This window comes from Agelaius tricolor, unplaced genomic scaffold (genome assembly GCF_023055355.1).
Source record: "Agelaius tricolor isolate 1412-34295 unplaced genomic scaffold, bAgeTri1.0.p SCAF_2, whole genome shotgun sequence".
In the NCBI taxonomy this organism is placed as follows: Eukaryota; Metazoa; Chordata; class Aves; order Passeriformes; family Icteridae; genus Agelaius; species Agelaius tricolor.
The window spans coordinates 94661594-94683598 of record NW_027269262.1 but is presented as its reverse complement, the minus strand read 5'-3'; the positions used below and the strand labels follow the sequence as shown (position 1 = coordinate 94683598).

General features: G+C 48.0%; 1 protein-coding gene across 2 annotated transcripts; it reads left to right on the top strand.

The window, feature by feature from the left end:
• The first annotated feature begins 181 nt into the window (after positions 1–181).
• On the top strand, positions 182–21717 carry TOP1MT (DNA topoisomerase I mitochondrial). Of its 2 annotated transcripts, XM_071421925.1 has the most exons (20): positions 182–350; positions 3008–3105; positions 3334–3397; positions 3517–3593; positions 4033–4123; positions 6040–6098; positions 8047–8119; positions 8242–9227; positions 11112–11227; positions 12438–12559; positions 13078–13200; positions 13531–13718; positions 14500–14644; positions 15954–16097; positions 16595–16780; positions 17260–17328; positions 18469–18583; positions 19063–19190; positions 19868–19962; positions 20421–20574. In XM_071421925.1, exons 2-20 carry the CDS (start codon positions 3065–3067, stop codon positions 20572–20574), a joined length of 2976 nt encoding a protein of 991 aa, XP_071278026.1. In that variant the 5' UTR covers positions 182–350; positions 3008–3064. The 2 variants fall into 2 exon arrangements, with proteins under 2 accessions (XP_071278026.1, XP_071278027.1); XM_071421926.1 differs by lacking the exons at positions 182–350; positions 3008–3105; positions 3334–3397; ... (2 more) ...; positions 6040–6098; positions 8047–8119 and adding an exon at positions 20772–21717 and having other exon boundaries at positions 8928–9227; positions 20421–20570.
• The last annotated feature ends 288 nt before the right edge of the window (positions 21718–22005 follow it).

Genomic DNA, 22005 nt, shown 5'->3' with positions numbered 1-22005 from the left:
CGCCCATCCCAACCACATCTGGGCTGGTCAACTTCTGTTCTCCGCCATCCCCTGGCCACATCTGGGCGGTCCCTCCCTCATATTGCCCCTGCAACCCCTGCACCCTCCTCCCCCTGGTTCCCCCCCATCTTTTCCTCAACATCTGGGCTGCTGTGCCCTTGCCCTGTTGCTAGCTGGTCCTGTATGAACCATAGTTTAATAGGAAATATAACGAAAAAAAAATTAAGAAATAAAATCAAATCCACTTTATTCCTTTTTGCAGGCAAATCCTGCCCCGTATTCCTGCTCTGAAACTTTGTCGCCGACCACAAGAAGGTCCCTGAGTCTTTACGTGGGCCACAATGAAATTAGTGAGTGGTAAATCCCATTTATATCAATGGGACACAGGGAATTCTGTGCAGATCCAGCTGCTTATTGGGTGGGAAATGTTAGCCCAGGATACACTAAATATTTTATAGGGTGTTGATTTATTTTATAACTGCATTTATTAAGCCCGTTCTGCCTTTCCCAGTTATTTTTTCTAATCAGGGCTTCAAGGGCTGTGTGGTCCCAGGGAAGGGCTTCTCTCCCTCCAGGATTTTCCAATCCAAAAGGAACAGCTGTAGTAGAAAGCTGGAATTACTGATTAATCTGGAATGTTTCATGGATGCATCCCTCAACAGCTGCTGTGGTGTCACCAAACAGTGCAGGGATCCTATTCCACTCTGGTTTTCCCTAAGGATAAGCCAAACCCACTTTGTGCTCCAATTTTCCCAAGCAGAGCTCCAGACGGATCTCCCATTCCAATTCCAAGTCAATTTCCCGTTACAAAGAGCATTTAGGAAGGGAAAATCCATAAAAATACACAAAAACTCTGTTTAATTTTTAATGGATTTATCCCAGGTTGTGCTTGGGTGGGATTGAGGAGCAAACTGGAGCTGCTCCAGGCTAGGACAGGTTTTTCCCAGCTCACATCCCTGCAAAACCCATCGTGGACATGGGAAACATAGGAGAAAGCTGAGAAAATCTTATGGAACCCAGGGAAAACGGGAGAAATTCAAACCCAAGCTGTCCTTGGAAGGAGGCGGACAAGGGCGAACAAGCCCTGGCTTGAATTTGTCCTTCCCTGCTCCCTTCCCCGGGGCTGGCTCCCATCCCTGGACAGCCTCCACTCATCCAGCCAGAAAGGTGGCTTGGATGTGTTTTTCCTGGGATGGCGCAACAGGGATCAAAGAGGCTTTCCCAGATCCAGCCCTTCCTCCGGGGGTTTCCGCTCCCGGCCGCGAACCGGGTGGGACCTTCCCAAGGGAATGTGGGGTCCCCCCTCCTCATCCTGGCTGGGGATTCCACATGGAGCAGTGCCCTTCATTGACCCAAACCCCTGAGTTTTCCTGCAATTATGGGATTGGTTTGGGTTGGAATGGGGTTGAAAGGTCATCCAGTACAGAGGGCAGGGAGACCTTCCACTGGAACAGGTTGATCCAAATCCTTGGATGTTTCCAGGGATGGGGCAGCCACAGCTTCTCTGGGAATTCCATTTCAGCCCCTCACCACCCTCACAGCCAAAAATTCCTTCTAAAAATCCCATCTAATCTCACCCCATTCCAGTTTAAAGCTCTTCCCCTTGTCCTGTCCCTCCATCAGTTGTCCCAAGTTCCTCTCCAGCTCTCCTGGAGCCCCTTTAGGCACTGGAAGGAGCTCTGAGCTCTCCCTAGATCCTTCTTTTCTCCCCTAATTCGGGGAAAGCTTTTGCCCATTATCCCAATTGCCCATCCCATTCCCAGGTGTGCTGCTCACACCTGGTTTGGGGTGGATGAGGACTTTGGGAGGCTCAGCTGGGATGAGGTTCCTGATGACATCAGGGGTGGGTTGGAAGCAATGGGCTCATCCCATGAAAAGGACTGGAGAGGGGTGGGATGGGTTTCAGAATGAGGGTTCTGGGCAGCAGGACCCAGTGGGGTCTGGGCTTTGTGCCCAGACTCCTCTACATCCAACCATGGAGCTCTGATGGATGAGAGGCAGCTGAGAAAAGTTGGATTTGGGGATTAATTTAATTATGTAATTGAAGAGGAAGTGTCTCCTGTCAAGTAGGTTGTTCCTGATTATTTTTAAATCCATGTTTTTTCCCCCCATTCTCCACCTGAGTGGTCCAAAGTATTTCCCTGCTTCCCAGGTCTCATTGCTGAGGAGTTGCTGGTTGAGGGACATTCCCCAAATTCAGCTTTTGGGCTAAAACTTCATTTCCCAGGGTGCATCCTGGGCTGGGAGCCTCCAATCAGGCTGAGGGAGACTTTTAAGGAGTTTCCTGGGAGAGGGGGGACTTCCCTTAGGGAAGTAGGTGGGTGAGGAGTGAGGTTGTCTCCAGGCTGGCTGGGATTGGGAATGTTCTCCTGTACCAACTGAGCTTCATCCCAACTGCAGCTGCAAGTGCTCTTGGCACAGCAAAGCCTGGTAAAATATGGAGTTTTTCCAAGTGTTTTCTACTCCCAGAAAAATTTTCAGGGTGTTTCAGACTGGTTTTCACTTACCTCCTTGAGAAATCCTGTTGGTTTTTGTTTCTTTTTCCTCAATGTGGAGGTTTTTCATGGATGGGGACCAGGAATATGACCTGTATTCCTTACATCCTCTTGAGTTTCTAGGGATAACAGGGATTTGAGAGTCTGGCTGCTCCATGAGAAGAGGGGAGGGGAGAGGTGGTGGTGGGGAGTCAATATCTCAATTTACCCCATTTCTCTGCTGTGCTTAATTATTATTAATTGTGGTGGTGGAAGATGTGAATTCCTGAACTGTTTTCCTGAAATTTTAGGGAATTCCCTTTTTTTTCCTTTTATTGCCTTTTATTTTGCTATCTCCAACAGAAGTTCAGGGATTGAGCTAAAGGATTTTCCTTCTTTTTATCAACATGGGTCCTGATTAAAGCTAAGCTTGACCCTGTGGGCTCCAAACTTTGGGATTGAGCTGTTGGGGTTTCCTTGGAGGTCAAAACTGGGGGTGGCACCAACCCTGTGCTGTTTCCATCTCATTCCAGTGACCATCCTTGGATTCTCTGCCTTAGCACTCCCAAGAGATTGTGAATGACGGAGCCATGGGGGTGTCAAAAGCCAGCGAGGTGAAGAGCAGCAGCAGGTGGGTACCGTGGAGCATGGCAGGGAATTCTGGGGGGCTCCAGCTTTGTTATCCCAGTGGTTTTCCTGGGAATTCTCTGCTCAAGTGGAGAAATTCCTCCAGAATTCCTTTTGGGAAGCAATTTTTGGTGCTGCTGGGCAGAAGGGTTAGGAAGTACGGCATCACGCCATGGTTTGTGGTTACCATCAAGGGGCTGGTTTCAGTGGGATCAATTCTTCCTTATCCCAGGAAGCGAAAGAATGACTTGGGAAAGGAGCAGGACAAGCCAAAGGAGCTGGAATGCACAGTGAAGGTACCACACCCCTCTCTGTGCTTTGGGGTGGCCCTTGTAATTATCCCAAAAAATCTGTGGGATTCAAACTCATGGCCTCAACTTCCTTTTCCTTGATCCCGCTCTATTCTGGTGCGAAGCCTTCCACCGTAAAAGGGAAGAAGAAAGAAAAATCAAAAGCCAAGGAAAAGCCTCTGCAGGAGAACATCATCAGCAGGTCAGTCTTTGGAATGGGCTTTTCCATCTGGGATATCCCAGAGTTGTGCTTGGGAATGCCATGCCCAGCTCTGCTTCCCTTGTGTGGCTTTGATTATCAAAAGGAGTTTTTAATAGGGAAAAATAAAGGGCATGGAGGGATGGGAAAAGGGGAATCACCTTAAGCTGAAGGATGGAAGGTTTAGATTGGGTATTGGGAAGGAATTCTTCCCTGGGAGGGTGGTGAGCCCCTGGCAGGTGTTTCCCAAAGAAGCCTTGCCTCCCTCCTGCCTGGAAGTGTCCAAGACCAGGTTGGATGGAGCGTGGAAAAACCTGGAATAGCGGAAGGTGTCCCTACCCATGGAAGCAGCTTGGAACAACATGATCCCTTCCAACCCAAACCATTCCATGATCCTAAAATATGTGCGTGTCCCTTCTCTGTCGCGTTTCTGGCCAAGAAGCTCCCTGGAGCAGGAGGCTGCGGATGGGAAAGGCCTTGACTCCAGCCTATGGAATGGGATCCAAGCCGAGGAGGGAGCTGCGCCCGGGTCGGTACGTGGTGGTCCCTGTGCTGAAGGGCTGGGAAGCATTCCCATGGTTTGTTCCCAAGGGAATTGGGAGGGTTCTGTCTTGTGGTTTGGTGCAAGCCCCTGGAAGGAGCTTTTGAGCATCTGGAATTAAATTAAGGAGTAAATTTCCTGGTTTTGGGGTTGAATACATCACATTTTGGTGGCACCTGTGGGGAGCACCAGGATATGGGTGACCCTCACTTCCTAAGCAGGAGGTTGGGATTGGGAATCCCTTCCTCAGGATTTGGTTTTCACTGCTTTCCTTGGAAGTGTCCAAGGCCAGGTTGGTTGAATGGGGCTTGGAGCAACCTGGGATGGTGGAAGGTGGGGGTCAAATGAGATGACATTTAAGATCCTTTCCAACCCAAACCATTCCATGATCCCTTGCTGGTGCTGGAGAACACAAATCCCCACTATATTTTGCTTTTCCTCTGTTAATTTGTCCTCTTGGTGTGTAAGCCCAGCAGGGATGCTTTTCCTTTTTCCCTTTTTCCATCCCTCTCACAAACAAGATCCCAAATGTCCCCAGACTTTCCTGGATGGATCAAATTCAAGGAGCAGCCTTGAAACCCCCCAAGGGTGCCTTTGGTCCTGGCATTCCCAGTATAACCATCAGGCATTTTCAGGCAGGAATGACTTTGGAAGGTCAAGGCTCCTCCTGAGTTTCCCAACAGGGTTTCTGAAGGATTGTGAATCTAAGAGCAGGCGTGTTCCCAGGGAATGAAAGTTTATGTGGACCTAACCAACCTGTAATTAACTCAGGGTTTTATTTTCCCCTTAATGAGTTCACCCAGCAGCTTTCAGGAGAAATCCCTGTGTGGTTTTGGCTTCCCTTGAAAGCCTTGGGAAGAGAAACTTGGGGAAGTCGGGATTTAGAGTGAGAACCTCGGAGCTTGGCAAGGCCTGGATGAGGCTGGGAAGAGTTTTGGGATGTTTTGTGTGGTCAGGAGCAGGAGAAGGTGGTTCCAGCTTGGAAAACGAGTGTAAAACCAGTGGGATGGGATTTCTGGTGGCCTCCAAGGGACAGAATTTAGGGCTCTTTGTCCTCTACAAGCTCAGTTTCTTTTAGGCTCCCATTTATATTTTGATGTTTTTTTTTCTGTTCTCCGAGATTTCTGGTGGCCTCCATGGGTCACATTTTAGGGCTCTGTGTCCCCTCTGAGCTTGTTTAGCTTTTTAAAATTTCTTATAGATCCCCATTTTCCCTATATTTTGAATTTTTTTTTCTTTTCTCCAGGATTTCTGGTGGCCTCCATGGGTCAGATTTTAGGATTTCTTTGTGTCCTCTCTGAGCTCATTTTCTTTTGGCTCCTATTCTCATTTTCCATATATTTTGGTTTTTTTTTTCCTTTCTTTAGGATTTTTAGTGGCCTCCAGGAGTCAGATTTTAAGGATCTGTTTGTGTCCCTTCTGAGCTCATTTTCTTTTATCTCCTATCCTCATTTTCTCTATTTTTTTCCTTTTTTCTTGCTTTCTGCTCATCCTTATTGTATTTCCCACCCCGTGGCTTTGCTCCCCACCTCTCTTTCCCTCTTGCCATCTGCTGCAAGGGTGATTTCATCTTCCAAGCACCTGGAATTTGATCCATCTTTATTTTGGAGCCCTCCCATCCCTTCTGTTCCCTGGATTGCTCTCCCAGCAGTGCTTCCCATAAGCAGGTGGTTGAGGAGGGCTGGGAGTTTTCCTGTATTTACCCATAAAATTCTTTTATTGTGCTGTTGGAAGGAAACCAGGGATTTCCTAACCACGTTAAACCTCAAAACTTGGGAAAACCTGGTATTTTGGATTCCAGGATTCCAGCCAAGGGGGCTGAGGGAGGGAATAGTGCTGGTTTGGGGGTGATGCTGCTTTGGGATACCTTTACCAGAGAACCTTTCCCAAATCCTTGGTATTTTCCAGGAGGAGACCAAAGCAACCTCCCATCAAGGGCCAGCAGTGGGGCTGGAAGGCTCTTCCAGGTGAGTTGGGTCATTTTTGGGATTATTTTGTCTTCTAAGGAACTGGAATTTTGTCCTTTTTCTTCTCCTCCCTGTGGAGCTGCACAATCCCGGTTTTCCCTGCTGGATCACTGGTGCTTTCCTGGAGCAGCTTCTCCACATCCTGGTGTTTTCAATGACTTTAAAGCTTTCCAAAACCAATCCCAAGTGGAATTTGAGGCTTAATCCTGGGATTTCAGGGTGGAGAGGGAAGTTCCAGCCCCATCCACCCTCCCCGGTCAACAGGGTGTGATCGCTCAGGTGCACATTCCTACATAAATTTGGGGAAGTCCTGGTGGCAACAACAACCACCCTCCCAAATCCAGGGAGAAGGCTGTTCTTTCCCTCTAGATCCTGGCAGAGATAGGAAGCAGAATTCTCTAAAGCTGGTCAATCCTCTCTGCCTCATAAAAATTCCCAGTGAGAGGCCTCTAATAAAGCCTTGGGAGGAAGGAGCTGATCCCAAAAGGTGCTGGAATTTTGCCTTCTGAGTCATGGATCTGCCCCCTGCCAATGGGATTGGAGGGGCTGAGCGTGTTTTGCAGGATGCTTTTCCCTAAGGAGTTTAGTGGGATTGTGTAACAGTGAGGAAAAAAGCATCTGGCTCCTGTTTTTTGGGGTTTTTTTTTGAGGAACTTGTTTCCATCCCAAGCCAGCTCGAAGGTTTTCCTTGCTTTGATGTCCCACAGCCTGGTAATTAATTATCTGCCTAGATTGATTTATGGAAAGGGGCCAAAATTCACACTTTCTGTTGCAGAAATTTTGGTTACAAGCAGGAATTGTGGCTCTTCTCTATTTGGAAGTCCAGGAAAAGCAATCATTATCCTGCTTGGGAGGAGGAAACTGGATTTTCACCTCTTTTTTGGGAAGGATCAGGGCAGCTGGCTGTGCTTCCTAAGGGTTCCTGCTGCAGGATCCAGGAGCTGGGGAAAGCAGGGAATGGATCTGATCTGTGGCTTGAGCTTAGCTCCAGGCTTAGCTAGGATGGACCAGAGGATTTGTTTGGGGGGTGACAATGACCCAGGAGGGAAAGGGACGCCATCACCTCAACATTAAACTCATGGAATTCTTAGGGATGGAAAAAATATCCAAGGTCACCATTAAACCATGTCCTAAAGCACCACATCCACAGGTTTTTGGAACACTTCCAGGGATGGTGATCCCACCTGGACGGCCTCTTCCAGTGCTTGACCACCCTTTCAATGAGGATTTTTTTCATAATACCCCACCTAAATCCACCCCTTGGAGTTTTAGGCTCAGCCTAGGAGACATGAGCTTGGTTTAGGCTGTGCTGCTGTTTCTTCATTCTTATTTTGCTTGATTTTTCTGGAGTTCGAACACCTTGAAGACTCACGATTCCCTGCCTGGCTCCAAGAAGCCTTGGGAGAAATTATAGGGGCAGGTTGGTGCTTTATAAGGGTTGCAAATCCCACAGAATTCCCAAAGATTCATCTGAGCTCTCTGCTGAGCAGGGAAACACTCCTGGATTCCTCACCCATATGGATGGTGGAGATCATGGTCCTGGACAATCTTTGTCCTGTTGTATTGATGAGGCTCCTTCCCTGCCCATTCCCCACTGGAATCATCCCCACAGTCCCAGGAATTGTGTCCCATCTGTCTCCTTTTCCAGAGTGTCCGTGATTGGCCTGATCCTTTCCTTTCTGCTATTGGTGTTGCCAAACCTTTTCTCCTGAGGTTTCTTTGGGAATATTTCCTTAGGACCTTGCCTGTTTTGTCTGGAGACCTTGTGGTTCTGCTCCTTTGAGCTTCCCTCATCCCATAAAATCCAGCCTGGGGTCATTCCCTGCTGTCTCAGGATATCTCCATCCGCGGTGCTGCCGTGGTTGGAGGGAATTGAGGGAGCAATTTCCTAATTTGGGATGGAAAAAGGGAATACTAGTGGTGAGAGTTTGCTGTGATGTCATTGTAGGTCCCAGGACCAATCCCAGAGAGCAGGACCTGCAGTGGGAGAGCAGCACTTGGAGACCCAGAATGGAATTGGGGTAGGAAAACTGGGGGGAATGTCACCCCCTGGACCTAATCCTGCTTCTCCACCATTCACTGGGGATTTGGGATAACCTCTCCTTTCCCAACATCTCTTCCCTTTTATTCCTGCTTCCCACAGGTCCCAAGTGAAGGTGTTGCTGGTGGGGTTGCATCCCCCTCTGGAGATCCTTTGGAGGGGGATGTGGGGCTCCCAGCTGTGAGGGAGAGTGAGGAGAAGGAGCTGGATCCCCCTGTCCCGCAGCAGGAAGAGGATTCCCAAGCCCCAGAAAGAAAAAGAGGGAAGAAACAAGAGGAAAACAAGCAGGAAAAGGGATTGAAGAGAAAAGGAGGGAAGAAACATGAGGAAAACAAGAAGGAAAAGGGATTGAAGAGAAAAGGAGGGAAGAAACATGAGGAAAACAAGCAGGAAATGAGATTGAAGAGAAAAAGAGGGAGGAAGGAAAAATCTGAGGATTTGATGGATGGCATTGAGGAGGAGGAGGAGGGGGATGAAGGCAGGAATTGGGAAGGGGGACAGGGAAGAGCCAAAAGACAGAGAAGCAACAGCAGCCAAGGATGGGATGAAGGGAAAAGAAAGCGGGAGAAAGGGAAAGCAAAGAAGCCCAGCAGGGGGAGAGTGAAGGGGGTGGAAAAGGTGGGGAAGAGGAAAATGAAGAAGGAAAAATTGCTGAAAGAGGAGCAAGAGATGGAGAAAGATGAGGAAGGGGAGAAAGGAGTGGGAAGTGAGGAGGAGGAGGAGGAGGAGAGGGTGGGAAAGGGAGCTGGAAATGGGAGAGGAGTAGAAAAGGAGGAAGAAGTGGATGAGAAAGGGGAGGAAGGATTGGGAGAGGCCAGGAGTGCAGGGATGGGACAGGAGGGGAAGGAGGACAAGGATGAAGGGAAGGGAGATACTGAAGTGGAAGAGAAAAAGAAGAAAAAGAAGAAGAAAAAGCCAGAGGGGGAAACAAAAGAGATGGAGAAAAAGAGTGAAGAGGAAGAAACCCCAGGGAAAAGTGGGAAAAGGAAATCTAAGGAAGGAGAAGAAAAGAAAGAAGAAGAAAAGAACAATAAAAAACCTAAAAAACAGAAGGAAGAAGAAAAAGAGGCGGAAAACAAATGGAAATGGTAAATTCCAGCGTGCCTTTGGCAGGTCTAACCCCGGGACTGGGTTTAAAACCCTGGGATTTTAATTTTATTTTGTGGGGCAAAACAGTGAAAATTCCTATTTTTGGCTGTTTTCCTATATTCCCTTGAGCCTTGAACTTGCCACTCTTGGAAATGGGTGAGAGATCAGGGAAGGTCCTGAATGCACAGCAGGATTTGTATCATAATTATCTTTATTTTAAAATTTGTTTATAATATTTATTTCTCCTCCAATGATTTTCTTGGTGTCCATCCTGGGAAGGGAGAAACTCATAATTATTGGAAGGGAATAAAAATAATAAGTCCAAGACAGCAGCACCTCTATCAGGGAGCTGTAGAGGGCTGAATCCCTTCCCCACTTCCTTGTCCAGCAGATTTGGGATGATCCAGGCAGGTATTTTATAGGAAAATATGTGGAATGTGGCTGCTGGATGCTGGATTATTTTTTGGAAGCGCGACTTCAGCCACTTGGTGTCTCTCTCTCCCAGATCTCCCCAAGATCTGGGACAGAGCAGGAGAATTTTTGGGATGCTTTTTGGGAGCCTGTGGCAAACCCTGGTCTGGGAGGAGCCGTTATCCCAGACAGGGATATCCATGGATGCCTGGAGCTTTGAGGTGGCCCTTGAAGGATCCAGGGTGATGTGAAAAATAGGATTTTATATATTTTTTCCTAATCGATGCCTTGTTTGGAATGGCTGGATCCTGGCATGGAGACTGGTACGTGGGAATTCAATCCCAAAAAAATTATCCACAACCACATTTCCCATGAGGAGATTCCCATGTGTCACCCTCCTTGGCCTCTGGATGGGCTCAGGGGGGCTGTGCAAGGTGAGTGTGGGGGATGCTCTGCAGGGATTTGTGATTCCAGAATTTTGGGAAGAGAGATGATCACAAAATGATCCTGACACTGCCTTTCTCCGATGCTCTAAGCCCAAATTCTTGGAGTTTGTTGGTTTTCCTTGACTATTTAATTTCCTCTGTTTGTACGGCAAAATGCACCTTTGGACACCATGGATTTATTCCACTCTGCTTCCCGTGGGGAAGAAAAAAATTTCACAAATAACTTCTGGGGCATTGCTGAGCGAGAAACAGGAATTTTGCTTTCTCTGTGTGGAATCTTGCTGTGTTTTCCTAGAAATCCTTGGCTTTTCTTTTCCTGGAGATGCTGGGATTAAGGGGCCAGTGCTGGCCTAGCTGTGGGACAGAGATCCTTGCCTGTCCCCTGCTGTCACCAGTGCTCTTCCTCTGACCCTAACCTGTGGTTTCATCCCTCTTTTTAGCGTCCTGCTCCTGATTTTCCGGTTGGATTTTTGGACATCATTATTATTTTTTTTAATTTTCAAATTTAATTTTACTGGAATTTTTGTTGCTGTTTTTAAAATCCACACAGTCAAAACTTGTAGTGGCTCTAAAATCCCATTTGCTCCTGCAGGAGGAAAGATTCTTTAAGATCTTATTTGTGTTAAAATCAAAATTATAAATATTTATGAGGCATAGGTTTCCCAGAGAAGCCCTGGCTGCCCCATCCCTGGAAGTATTCCTTGGATGGGATGGGGTTTGGAGCAACCTGGATTTAGTGGGAGGTGTCCCTGCCCATGGGAAGGGGTTGAAATGAGGTGGCTTTTAGGCTCTCTTCACTCCCCCCATGAGTTCCTCCATGTCACCACACCTCAATTTCATGGATTCCATTCCCGTTTTCCTTGTTTTATGGAACAGGGAAACGGAGGCAGCAGCAGAGAAGATGGGATTTAACCTGGAATTTTTATCAGCTGTCACTGCTCCGGCATTCTCCCGATGTGACCTTGGGAGGAGGTGCCGGGTGCCAGATTTGGGATATTCTCATGGACTCCTGTGCATCTGTTCCAGGTGGGAAGAGGAGAAGAAGGAAGATGGAGTCAAGTGGATGCAACTGGAGCACCGAGGGCCCTACTTTGTGCCCCCCTACGAGCCCCTGCCCAAGGATGTGCAGTTTTATTACGATGGTACAGCTGTGGTGGGACCCAGGGCTTGGGGTGGTGTCCTCTCCTCAGGGAAGATGAATATCCCATTGGAAAAGCCATGGGTTCAAGCTGGAGGATCTTACACGTAGTTGGAATTACGGGTTTTTTGGGGAGCTGATCCTAATTGCTGTTTTTTCTCATTAAGCTGCATTTTGAGTTTGAGTTTTGTCAGTTCATCCATGTTTTCCAATGAGCTGGAAAAAATGTGATTTTACTGATCCGTGGCCTCAGTGACTGACACATCCAAGGATTTTGGCTGGGCTGCTCCAAGCTCCTGATTTCCCCAGGGTCACCTCACATCACCTTAGAGCAACTCAGGGTGTCACTGGCAGGACAAGATCCAGGCCTTTGCTGCCTCCGTGTTTCCCTGACATTCCCACTGGGTTTCCTGCCATTCCCTGCTCTCGGTTCACCCCTGAACTCATTTCTGATGGATCAAAGGGAGAGAGGGAATAAGGACATTGAGGGTCAGCCCAGAGATGGTGGAGATGGAAAGGGATCACATTCCCTTGGTGTTCCTCAGTTTCCTGGGGCTTCCCATACCTTTTTTTTGCAGTAGGAAAAAGGAAGTGCCTGGCAGCACCAGTGGGCACTGCTGGGACATCCATGGGGCTGTCAGGGATTTTGGCTCCATGAGGAGGAGCCTTGACAGGGTTTGGACCTTCTCTGTGATCTTTGAGGTGTTGCGGATCTGAGGTGTGGTTTTGGTATTTGGGATCTTTGATGTTGACTTTTTTTTCCTAAAAAATGTCACTGTTCCTGGATGGAAAAGTGTTTATGGACAGGCAACAACCCCAAGCAGGAAGGACCCATGGATGAGCTGGTGTTTGGGGTTGTCATGGGGCTGCTCCATTCCCTTCAGTCCAAAAATCCCAAAAAACAGTGGTTCAAGTAGGAATCAACCATTCCCTGGACATCTCCAGAGGACTTTTTCCTAAAAAAAAAAGTTATTTCCAAGTAATTCCTAGGATGAACCAAGATATTGTTTGGTTTTGTTGTATTTCTCCAGCCAAAGAGCTCAGGAGGGGATGGTGGCTTTGCCTCCAAGAAATGATTCAAGATCCTTAGAAAATCTAAAAATAACCCAGGATTCTGCCCAGAGAAGCTGTGGCTGCCCCATCCCTGGACGTGTTCCAGGTTGGACAGGGCTTGGAGCAGCCTGGTCTAGTTGTCCCTGCCTCTCTTTTCCCAGGAAAACCCTTGAAGCTGAGCCTGGCCACGGAGGAAATTGCCACGTTTTATGCCAAAATGTTGGATCACGAGTACACCACCAAGGAGATCTTCCAGAACAACTTCTTCCATGACTGGAGGAAGGTACCTTCTCTGGGAGGGCTCCTTGATATCCATCAAACCAGTCAGCCCCAGGCTGTGGTGTGGGATGGAGGGAATGGGGGAGTTGTTCCTTATTTATAATTATTTATAATTATGAGGTTCTAAATCCTGATTTATTTCCATGTTTTTTTGTGGGTTTGGGCTGGGATTTGCTTTCTGTGCTCCCTCTGAGTTTTAGTGATGGGTACAGGAGGTAGATCTTGCAAACAGCTCCAAAACCAGTTTGGGATACCAAAGAATGAAGGAATGACCTCTGATCCCAAAACAACCCCAAACTCTTTCTAGGGAATGTTTACACCTCCCAAGTATATTTGGTGCTGTCTCTGCAGTTGTGTTTGAGGACTTTTTTTCCATATTAGGTTCTTCCACCCCAGAACTGGTTGTCTTTTTTCAAATAATGGGTCTCTATTCCCTTTTCCAAGGACAGGCACAAGCAGCAGCTCCACGTGGAATTAGTTTTGCCTCCTGGCTTTTCCCAGCCCCTCTCATCTCTTTCCCAGGAAATGACCTCAGAGGAGCAAGAGATAATCAAGGACCTGGACAAATGTGACTTTGGGGAGATCCACAAATATTTTGTGGACAAAAATGAGGCTCGTAAAGCACTTCCCAAGGAGGAGAAGCAGGTAAGGACTGGTTCCTATGACATGTTTGGGGAATTTTGGTTCTTTGTTCTTTTCTTTCCTGGTGTTGTGCCCTGAGTTTGGACTTCTTTAACTCAGCTCTGTCTCCATGGCCATTGCCCCCCTCTTCCTGAATTTTATCAGCAGATCTGCACATTCCATGGGTTTGCATGGCACCAGTCATCCTTGGATCATGTTTTGGAGTCCTTCCCTATCCAGAGGATTGTGGATTTTGCCAAGGGAATGATGGCACTTAGACTTCTTGGTTGGAATGTTAAAGATCTTTTCCAGTCCCAAACCATTCTGATCTTTTTGGTGGTGTCCTGGTTTCAGAAGCTGAAGGAGGAGGCGGATAAGATCCAGGAGGAATATGGATACTGCATCCTGGATGGGCACCGGGAGAAGATTGGCAACTTCAAAACTGAACCTCCGGGGCTCTTCCGTGGCCGTGGGGAGCACCCCAAAATGGGGATGCTGAAGAAGAGGATCATGCCAGAAGATGTCATCATCAACTGCAGCAAGTGGGTTGTCCTTGGAAGTGCTGAGCTCCTGGGGCTTCCTTTGGGATTGGGGGGGACTGGGCATTTCCTCTGCCCAGAGTTGGGTTTTTTCCATCTTCTAAAATCCCTGAATCCCTAAAATTCCACATCCTGAGAGTGTTTTTCCCTCTTAGTTTTGTGATCTGAAGTGGTCTTAAGCCACCCATTTGAAGACCTTGATTCAAAACATTCCCCACCTGTCCAGAAAGTTTTCCTATTGTTCCCAGCATCCAAACGATAAACACGTGATTGTGGGAAGGGTCTGGAGCACCAGGAGCAGCTGAGGGAGCTGGAGGGGCTCAGCCTGGAGAAAAGCAGGTCGGGGGGGACCTTCTAAAACTCCCTGACATGAAGGTGGAGCCACATAGGGCTTGGCTTCTTCTCCCAGAAAAAAAAAAAAAATATATATATAGTAGAAGAGGAAATGTCCTCATGTTGTGCCAGAGGAGGTTTAGATTGGATATTAGGGAAAACATCTCCACAGCAAGGGTTGTGAGGCTCTGGAAGAGGCTGCCTAGGGCAGTGGTGGAGTCACCAGCCCTGCAGGGGTGGGAAAGCTGTGTAGATGTGGCACTTGGGGACACGGTTTGGTGCTCCTGGCAGTCCCAGTTCATGATTGGACTCAATCTTGGAGGAATTCTCCAACTTTAATGATTCCGTGTTGTGGAGTAATTCTAGGTGGGTTCCATGTTTTCTCAATCTTTGGCTCACTGGAAACTTCATTCTTCATGGCCCGAGGGCTCTAATCCTGCTCTTCCCACAGGGATTCCAAGATTCCTGAGCCCCCAGAAGGCCACAAGTGGAAGGAGGTGCGCTTTGACAACACGGTCACCTGGCTGGCCTCGTGGACAGAGAACATCCAGAACACCTTGAAGTACATCATGCTGAATCCCAGCTCCAAGCTGAAGGTTGGAATAATGCCCTTGGTCTGGTGAAAAAAATCTGGGAAAGCCAGGATGTGGAGTATCAAAAAAAATTTTTTTTTTTTTCTGGCCCTTCTCTTAAAAGTGGATTAAAAAAATGAGGGAAAGGACAGATGATTGTGAAGCATCAAACTTATTCCAAGGAATGGGTTGGTCCTGGCAGAGTGATCCTGGTGCCACATTGCTTGTGTGTGTCCAGGGAGGGCTGTTGGAAGCCAGATGGGGGCTGAAAAGATCCACAGGGGCTAAGAAAGATCCACAGGGACCAGAGTTGGGTTAATTTATACCAGGAAGTGGAGAGTAGGAAGAGATGGGATTGAACTCTGTGGGAAGAGAAAGGGGATTTAAGGCTGTTTCCAAGGGCTCAGGGAAAGTGGGAATGCTGCCCACATAGACACAACTGAGCAAGTGCTGTGTCAGGTGTCAGTCCACACTGGTGTCCAAGGAGCCACCTTTGGCCATGGTTTGACTACTTGGTCTTTGCCGTACTCTGACTTCTGGAGAACACCCTGACCAGGATCCAGATCCAGCACGGCCAGCAGAGGGCACAGAAACCCTGGATGAGCTGTTTCTTTTCCAGTTTATTCCCTTCAAGGATTTTTTTCCCAAGAAAACAGCGGGGTTTTGTGGGAATCTACAAAATCAGAGGGTTTTGGGAAAGCTGCAAAAGGCAGGCCTCAGAGACAGCAGAACTGTGATTAGAGCTAAGCAGTAGCCATGAGATAGGTCGCAGAAAAATTGTTGAAAAAGTAGAAAAGCAAGGACAAATAGAACAATGGTCTGTGTATTAGTGCTTGTCTAGAATAACTCCCTAAGCTACAGAAAAGTTTATCTAGCAAGATATTAGGAAGTTCTAAGCTTAATAACAGAGCTCTGTGCATTGTGTTTTAAGGCTTACAAGTAGGTGTTGTATTTGAAATAAGCAAGCAGTGTTTTAACCGAAGGTACGTGTGCTTATAGTGGTTGGATAGAACTACTGTCAATACGCTTTTGCTTTGTGTGATTGGTCAAAAAACCTTTCAAGTAAGTTGTAACATTAAGTTCTTTGTCTGCTGCCTGGGATTTGAGCTGATGGCATCTTCCATGTAATGAGACTGATGCTGGAAAATCAAACAGCTCAAGGCACATTCCACAGCAGTCCCGTCCCGTTTGTGATTTGTACAGAGACCCCTGGCCAGCGATAGGGTTTGAGCAGGATTTAGATGATGGAGGTGTTTCTAGAGCAGAATTTGACTGGTAGGGGTGGAATAAAGATGGGGCATGGAATGGAAAATATCCTGGTTTCCCATTCCAGGGGGAGAAGGACTGGCAGAAATACGAGGTCGCTCGGCGCCTAAAGGATGTTGTCCACACAATCCGGGCTCAGTACAGAAAAGACTGGAAATCCAAGGAGATAAAGAAGAGGCAAAGAGCAGTGGCCCTCTACTTCATTGATAAGGTATCCACAGCCTCACCCCAGGTCCTCCATCCATGTGGAAATTGGGAATTCACTTCCCTGATCCACCCCACCATGTAGTTTTTGGTGTTTGCTGGTTCTGCCACCCAGGTTGGCTCCACATGAGGAATCTGGGGATGATTATGGAATCCTGGAATGGTATGGTTGGGTGGGACCTTAGAGATCATCTCATTCCAACCCCCTGCTGTGGGAAGGGACACCTTCCACTTGACCAGGTGGCTCCAAGCCCCATCCAGCGGGGATTCGAATAGTTCCAGAGGTGTGGAAAATGAAAATTGTCCTTAGTGGAAGGTGTCCCTGCCCATGGCAGGGGGTTGGAATTTGACGATCCTGAAGGTCCCTTCCAAATCATTCTATGACTCTACAGATAGAGATAGATAGAGATCCATCTCCTCTAGTCCCAATCCACTTTATCAACCTGGCAAAGGGGAATTGAGGTGGAATAGCACAGGATGGACGACTCCTTACTTTCTTTCCAGCTGGCCCTGCGAGCTGGGAATGAGAAGGAGGAAGGGGAGACTGCGGACACGGTCGGCTGCTGCTCCCTGCGCGTGGAGCACATCCAGCTGCACCCGCAGCTGGATGGGCAGGAGCACGTGGTGGAGTTTGACTTCCTCGGGAAAGATTCCATCCGTTACTACAATAAAGTGTCCGTGGAGAAGCCAGTGAGTGGGGCAGGAGTAGAGGAAGTGCTTGGTTGTCTGGGTTCCCTCAGTGTTTACCGGCCCCAAATTTCCATCCAAAACCTGTTACCAAGATGTGCTTTAACCCTGGAGAATGGGAGGAATTTTGAGATAGAACTCCCAAGGTTGTTCTACTTCATGAGGGAGAAGTCCCACCTCTTGCTGGGGCACCCTCAGTTGGCTCGTGCACTTCAGGACTTGAAACGTCTCTGTTTATATTAAATAATTTTCCTTTACCCATGGGAAAGAAGATTTTAGTGGTGTTTATGGAGAAACTGGAATGCCGGAGATGGGACAGATGGAGGGAACACCCAGAGGCACCTTGAAGTTGAGAGGGTTGGTGGGATGTGCCGACACGAGGGTGAATCAGAGTCCTTCTGGAGGAGGAGACAGATGAGGGAGATGTCTGGGAGCAATTCATTCCTTGGCCCTGACCAGGGCTGTCCTTTCCTCCTCTTCAGGTGTTCAAGAACCTTCAGCTGTTCATGAAGAACAAGGACCCCGGCGATGACCTCTTTGAGCACCTCAATGTGAGTTGTCACCTCAGAGCTTTTCAAACAGTACTGGTGGCCCTGAAGGAGGAGAAGCCAAACTATGACACCCTTGGCCACCTTTGGTGGTCATCCCTTTGCCTTGTTTTACCTCTCTCCTCTCTAGGGACACCACTGTCACTGTTTGAACACCCTGTGAGGTTTTCCAGCCTCTTTTTGCATTGGTTCCCCGTGTCCCTGCTGAGAAGCTGGATTCCTGCTCCTTCCCTCCTCCAACTCACCCACTTGGGCTTTTTTTTAGCCTGGGAAGCTCTGCCCACATTTTGGGGAATTACTGGAGGTACCAGACCTCAGCTTTTTGATGCTTTTGCACCTCATTGGGGCTCCACAGAAGTGGGAGAGGTTGCTGGAGGGATGTGCTGCCTTCCCTCCTGGAAAAACCTCCTCCCTCATCTTCCTTGGGATGGGGTATGGGATCAATGAGCAGCTCCGTGTTCTCTGTAGAACAGGGATGTGAGGTCAGGAATGATTGTTTGGAAAAGACCTCTAAGATCATCAAATCCAAGCATTAACCCAGCAATGCCAGGTCCGCCACTAAACCACGTCCCCAAGTGCCAATGTGTGTCCTCTTGGACATAGGTGGGAAGAAATTGTTGAATTCCAGAGAGATTTTTTTGTGGATTTAGGTGGAATTTTTAGGCGAGTTTTGGGTAGATGATGACCTGACCCCACAAGTAGCTCTACAAGATTTAATTTTTTTAAAAGCTCTGCAGGATTTAATTTTTTGTTAATGCCTGATTTTGGTTGCTAGGCAGAAGATGGTCTAAAAAGAGATTTGTCCTGGCTTCTGCTTTTTCTGTTACTTCATGGAATGGTTTGGGGAGGAAGGGACCCTAAAGACTGTCAAGTTCCAAATCCTCACCATGGGCAGGGACACCTTCCACTATCCCAGGCTGCTCCAGACCCCATCCAACCTGGCTTTGTACACTTCAAGGGATGGGGAAGCCACAGCTTCTCTGGGAATTCCATCCCAGGGCCTCACCACCCTCACAGGGAAGAATTCCTTCCCAATATCCCGTCAAACCCTTTGTCATTTTAAAGCCATTCCTCCTTGTCCTACCACTAGAATTCCTAATGGTGAGTTTCCCTACACTTTTCCTTGGTTTTCCCCTCCTCCAGACAACCTTCCTGAACAAACACCTCCAGGACCTCATGGATGGTTTGACGGCCAAAGTCTTCAGGACCTACAACGCTTCCATCACCCTGCAGGAGCAGCTCAAGGCCCTCACCAACCGTGAGTTCCAGTGGCTGTGGTGTCACCAGAGCATGGCTGGGACCAAAGGGCTCAGGAATGTCCATCCATTGCCTTGGGATCCCTAAAACTGCCCATGTCCCACCTGGGCAGGGTGATGCTCCACATAGTGGGGCAGGAGTGACATGTGGGGGTGAGCAGCAAGTCAGGGATGTTTGTAAGTGAGATGTGATGAACTTGAGGATACTCTGACTAACTGAGGGCCAGGATGGGAATATTTTTTTCCCTCTTTTCCTTGTGTTGCTGGTTGGCTGCACTGTTTCTGCCTCCTTGGGTACGTGAGGGATGAGTCACAGCACCAGATTGTGATGCTCAATTGTCCTTCCCCGATTCCCCCAACCATTATTGCTCTCCCTGGAGAGAGAATGCGACAGCAACTTGTTTGCCTTTCCTTCTGCTGTATTCCCTGCTTTTCCTAGCTCCTGGAATGGAGTCAGAGTGATGTTTTCATTTCTTTCCAGCTGAAGACAACGTGGCAGGAAAGCTCCTGTCCTACAACCGAGCCAACAGGGCTGTGGCCATCCTGTGCAACCATCAGAGGTCTATACCAAAAACCTTTGCCAGGTCCATGCAAGTCCTCCAGGAAAAGGTGAGACAGACCCAGCTGAGAGATCCCAGACCTAATCCGGCCTCTGAATTCTAGTTTGGGCTGGGGTGATGTCTGGAGGGATCACCTTGGTCAAGAACATAGGGAATGTCCTGGGAGTAGTGGATTGCAACCCAGGGGTGGAGAGGGATGTGGTGACCTCAGATGCTGGGGGAAGCAACTTGGCACAGAATTTGGGTGAATTTTTATGAGTTTGGGGCATTTTTTGTCACTCTGTCTTCAAACAAAGCTGGGGGCCTTTTGTGATGGCAGCTCTGGCCCAGCTGGATCAAGATCAGGGAAATTGGTTTTCCTGTCTTTTTGCAGGAGGAGCAGCTTGAAAATACCTTAAATTACCACTTTTAATCGTCCTCAGTTTTTGCTCACACCCCACTGAAGGTCTGGGACTTTTCTGAGTGTTCTGGTGCTGTCACAAATCCCTCAGTCTCAGGCAGGTGCAAAAGATGGACAGATTTAGGCGCTCCAAGTGTTTGTGGCATCTGGGCTGGGGTGATATTTTAGAAGATGCTAAAAAATGCTTGAGCCCAGAAAATGCTGCAGGGACAAATTGAGAAGCAGGGTTGGTAAGAAATTGAGGAATGGTGTGTGAAGGAAAAGAGGGAGGAAGCTGAAGCCTTCAGAGAGGTTGGAAGTGTTGTCTGACTTTTTCACCTTCACAGATCGACGCCAAGAAGAAACAAGTGGAGGAAGCCCAGGAAGAAGTGAAAAAAGCCGAAGATGAGTTTAAGGACACAAAAGATGCCAAAGCAGAAGCGTGAGTGGCTTTTCCTTGGAATCCTCTCTTGCAGAGGGATCCAGAGGGCCCATGGATGGGGCTGATGTGTCCCAACATCAGAACAGAAATGCCCATGTTTGGGATTGGGTCCTTCTTGTCCCATGGAAGTTTGGAAGATGGTTAAGATCTTGTGGATGGTTCCCTTCAGGGACACCTCCCACTCTCCCAGGTTCCTCCAAGCTCTGTCCACTGTGGTCTTGGACACTTGCAAGGATGGAGAAGCCCCAGCTTCTCTGGGCAGCCCATTCCAGGATGCTGGATTTTGTTTGCCCACCTTTGGTGGTGGAAATTACATTTTTTATTGTTAATTTTTAATATTAAAAAGGCATCTCACCAGATCCAAACCCCTGAGAAATAGGTTAGTGCTGAATTTGACTCTCATTCCAGAGAATTTCTGGGCTTTGGGATATTCTGTGTTGTTCCTTCTCTGCCCTCAGCAACATGGAGAAGAAGAAGAAGCTGTTGAAGAGGCTGGAGGAGCAATTGGCCAGGATGAACATCCAGGCCACGGACAAGGAGGAGAACAAGCAAATAGCTCTGGGCACATCCAAACTGAATTACTTGGATCCCAGGATTACCGTGGCCTGGTAAGTCTTGGGTGTGAAATCATGGAATGGTTTGGGTTGGAAAGGACCTTAAAATTTGTGGTGTTCAATGGGCAGAGACACCTCCCACTGTTCCGGATTGCTCCAAGCCCCATCCAACCTGGCCTTGGAGACTTCCAGGGTTGCAGTGGAGAGGACACTGCTGGGTAACTGGTCCCCACTGGTGTCTTGTGGTCTGCACAGGTGCAAGAAGTTTGGGATTCCCATTGAGAAGATCTACAACAAGACCCAGAGGGAGAAGTTTGCCTGGGCCATCGACATGGCTGGCGAGGACTTTGAATTCTGAGCCGGTGCCTTCCACGTTAAATCCCAAATCCTGCTCATTTGGTGCTGTTGGGAAGCTATTTTTTTTTTTCTAATTTGCTGGTGGCTGAGGGTTATCTGAGTTTGGTGCCTTTTTTTTTGGATGGAAAAACAAGCACCTGGATTTCCAGTTGAAGCAGGTATTGCTGATTGGGATTTCGGACTTTGGGAACTCTTAATTCCTGTTCAGAGTTGCCAGGTACTTGGCCTTCCTCTGGAGTCCTGGAAGGAGATTAAAAAAGAGCCTCAATTGTGCTGATCAACAAAATCACGTCTAATGCTGTCTCCTTGGTGTAGTGGAGCTGTGCTGCCCTTTCCAGACTGAGTGGGATGGATGGGGAAACACGAGGTGATGACAGCAGGAAAACAGGAACTGCAATGTATAACCCAGGATTGGGTTAGGGATGCACTGGGGGCAAAGGAGAAATCTCAAGGTTTTACATTTCCAGGTATTTTTTGCTCTTTCCCCTCCAGGAGAGGAGAAAGTTGTGCAACTGCAGGGATATTAAATGGAAAAAACATTTGAGGCAATTTGCGTCATGTCAGGAGAAGGTAGAAGGGAAGATGTTGGATTTAAAAGCAGTTTCACATTTCAGGGGGTTAAAATTCACCTTGGCCATGAACAAAGTGCATTTTAAGCACCCCCATGTGGTAAAGTTCTGTCTGGGAGAACACATCTCACTTGAGGCCATGTTAATTTCCTTATTTTCTTCACTTGGCTCTGGCTCAGCTCCTGTATCCAGAGCAGGATTGCTCTGTCCAGACAGAGGCTTAGGAAATGGGGAATTTCCTAGGAAATAGGATAATGCTGGGCCAGGCTCTGTGGGATGTGTGGTGGGGAGTGGGACCAATATTCCTGGAGCTGCTCCTGTGTTGGGATGATGCCTTTGGCATCATCCTTTCCACTCCAGCTGGGAATGGAGCAGGCAGGGATCAACAGCATAAACTGGTTGTGTTTGCTGCTTAATGGGCTGCTTTCCACATCCCAAAAAAGGCAGTATCAGCACATTCCTGGCAGAATTCCCACATCCCAGTGAATCCCAGGTGTGAACAAACTGTTGCATTGGCAGCAAAACCTTCTTGCACCTCAGGGCTGATATCCAGGGCTGTGTAT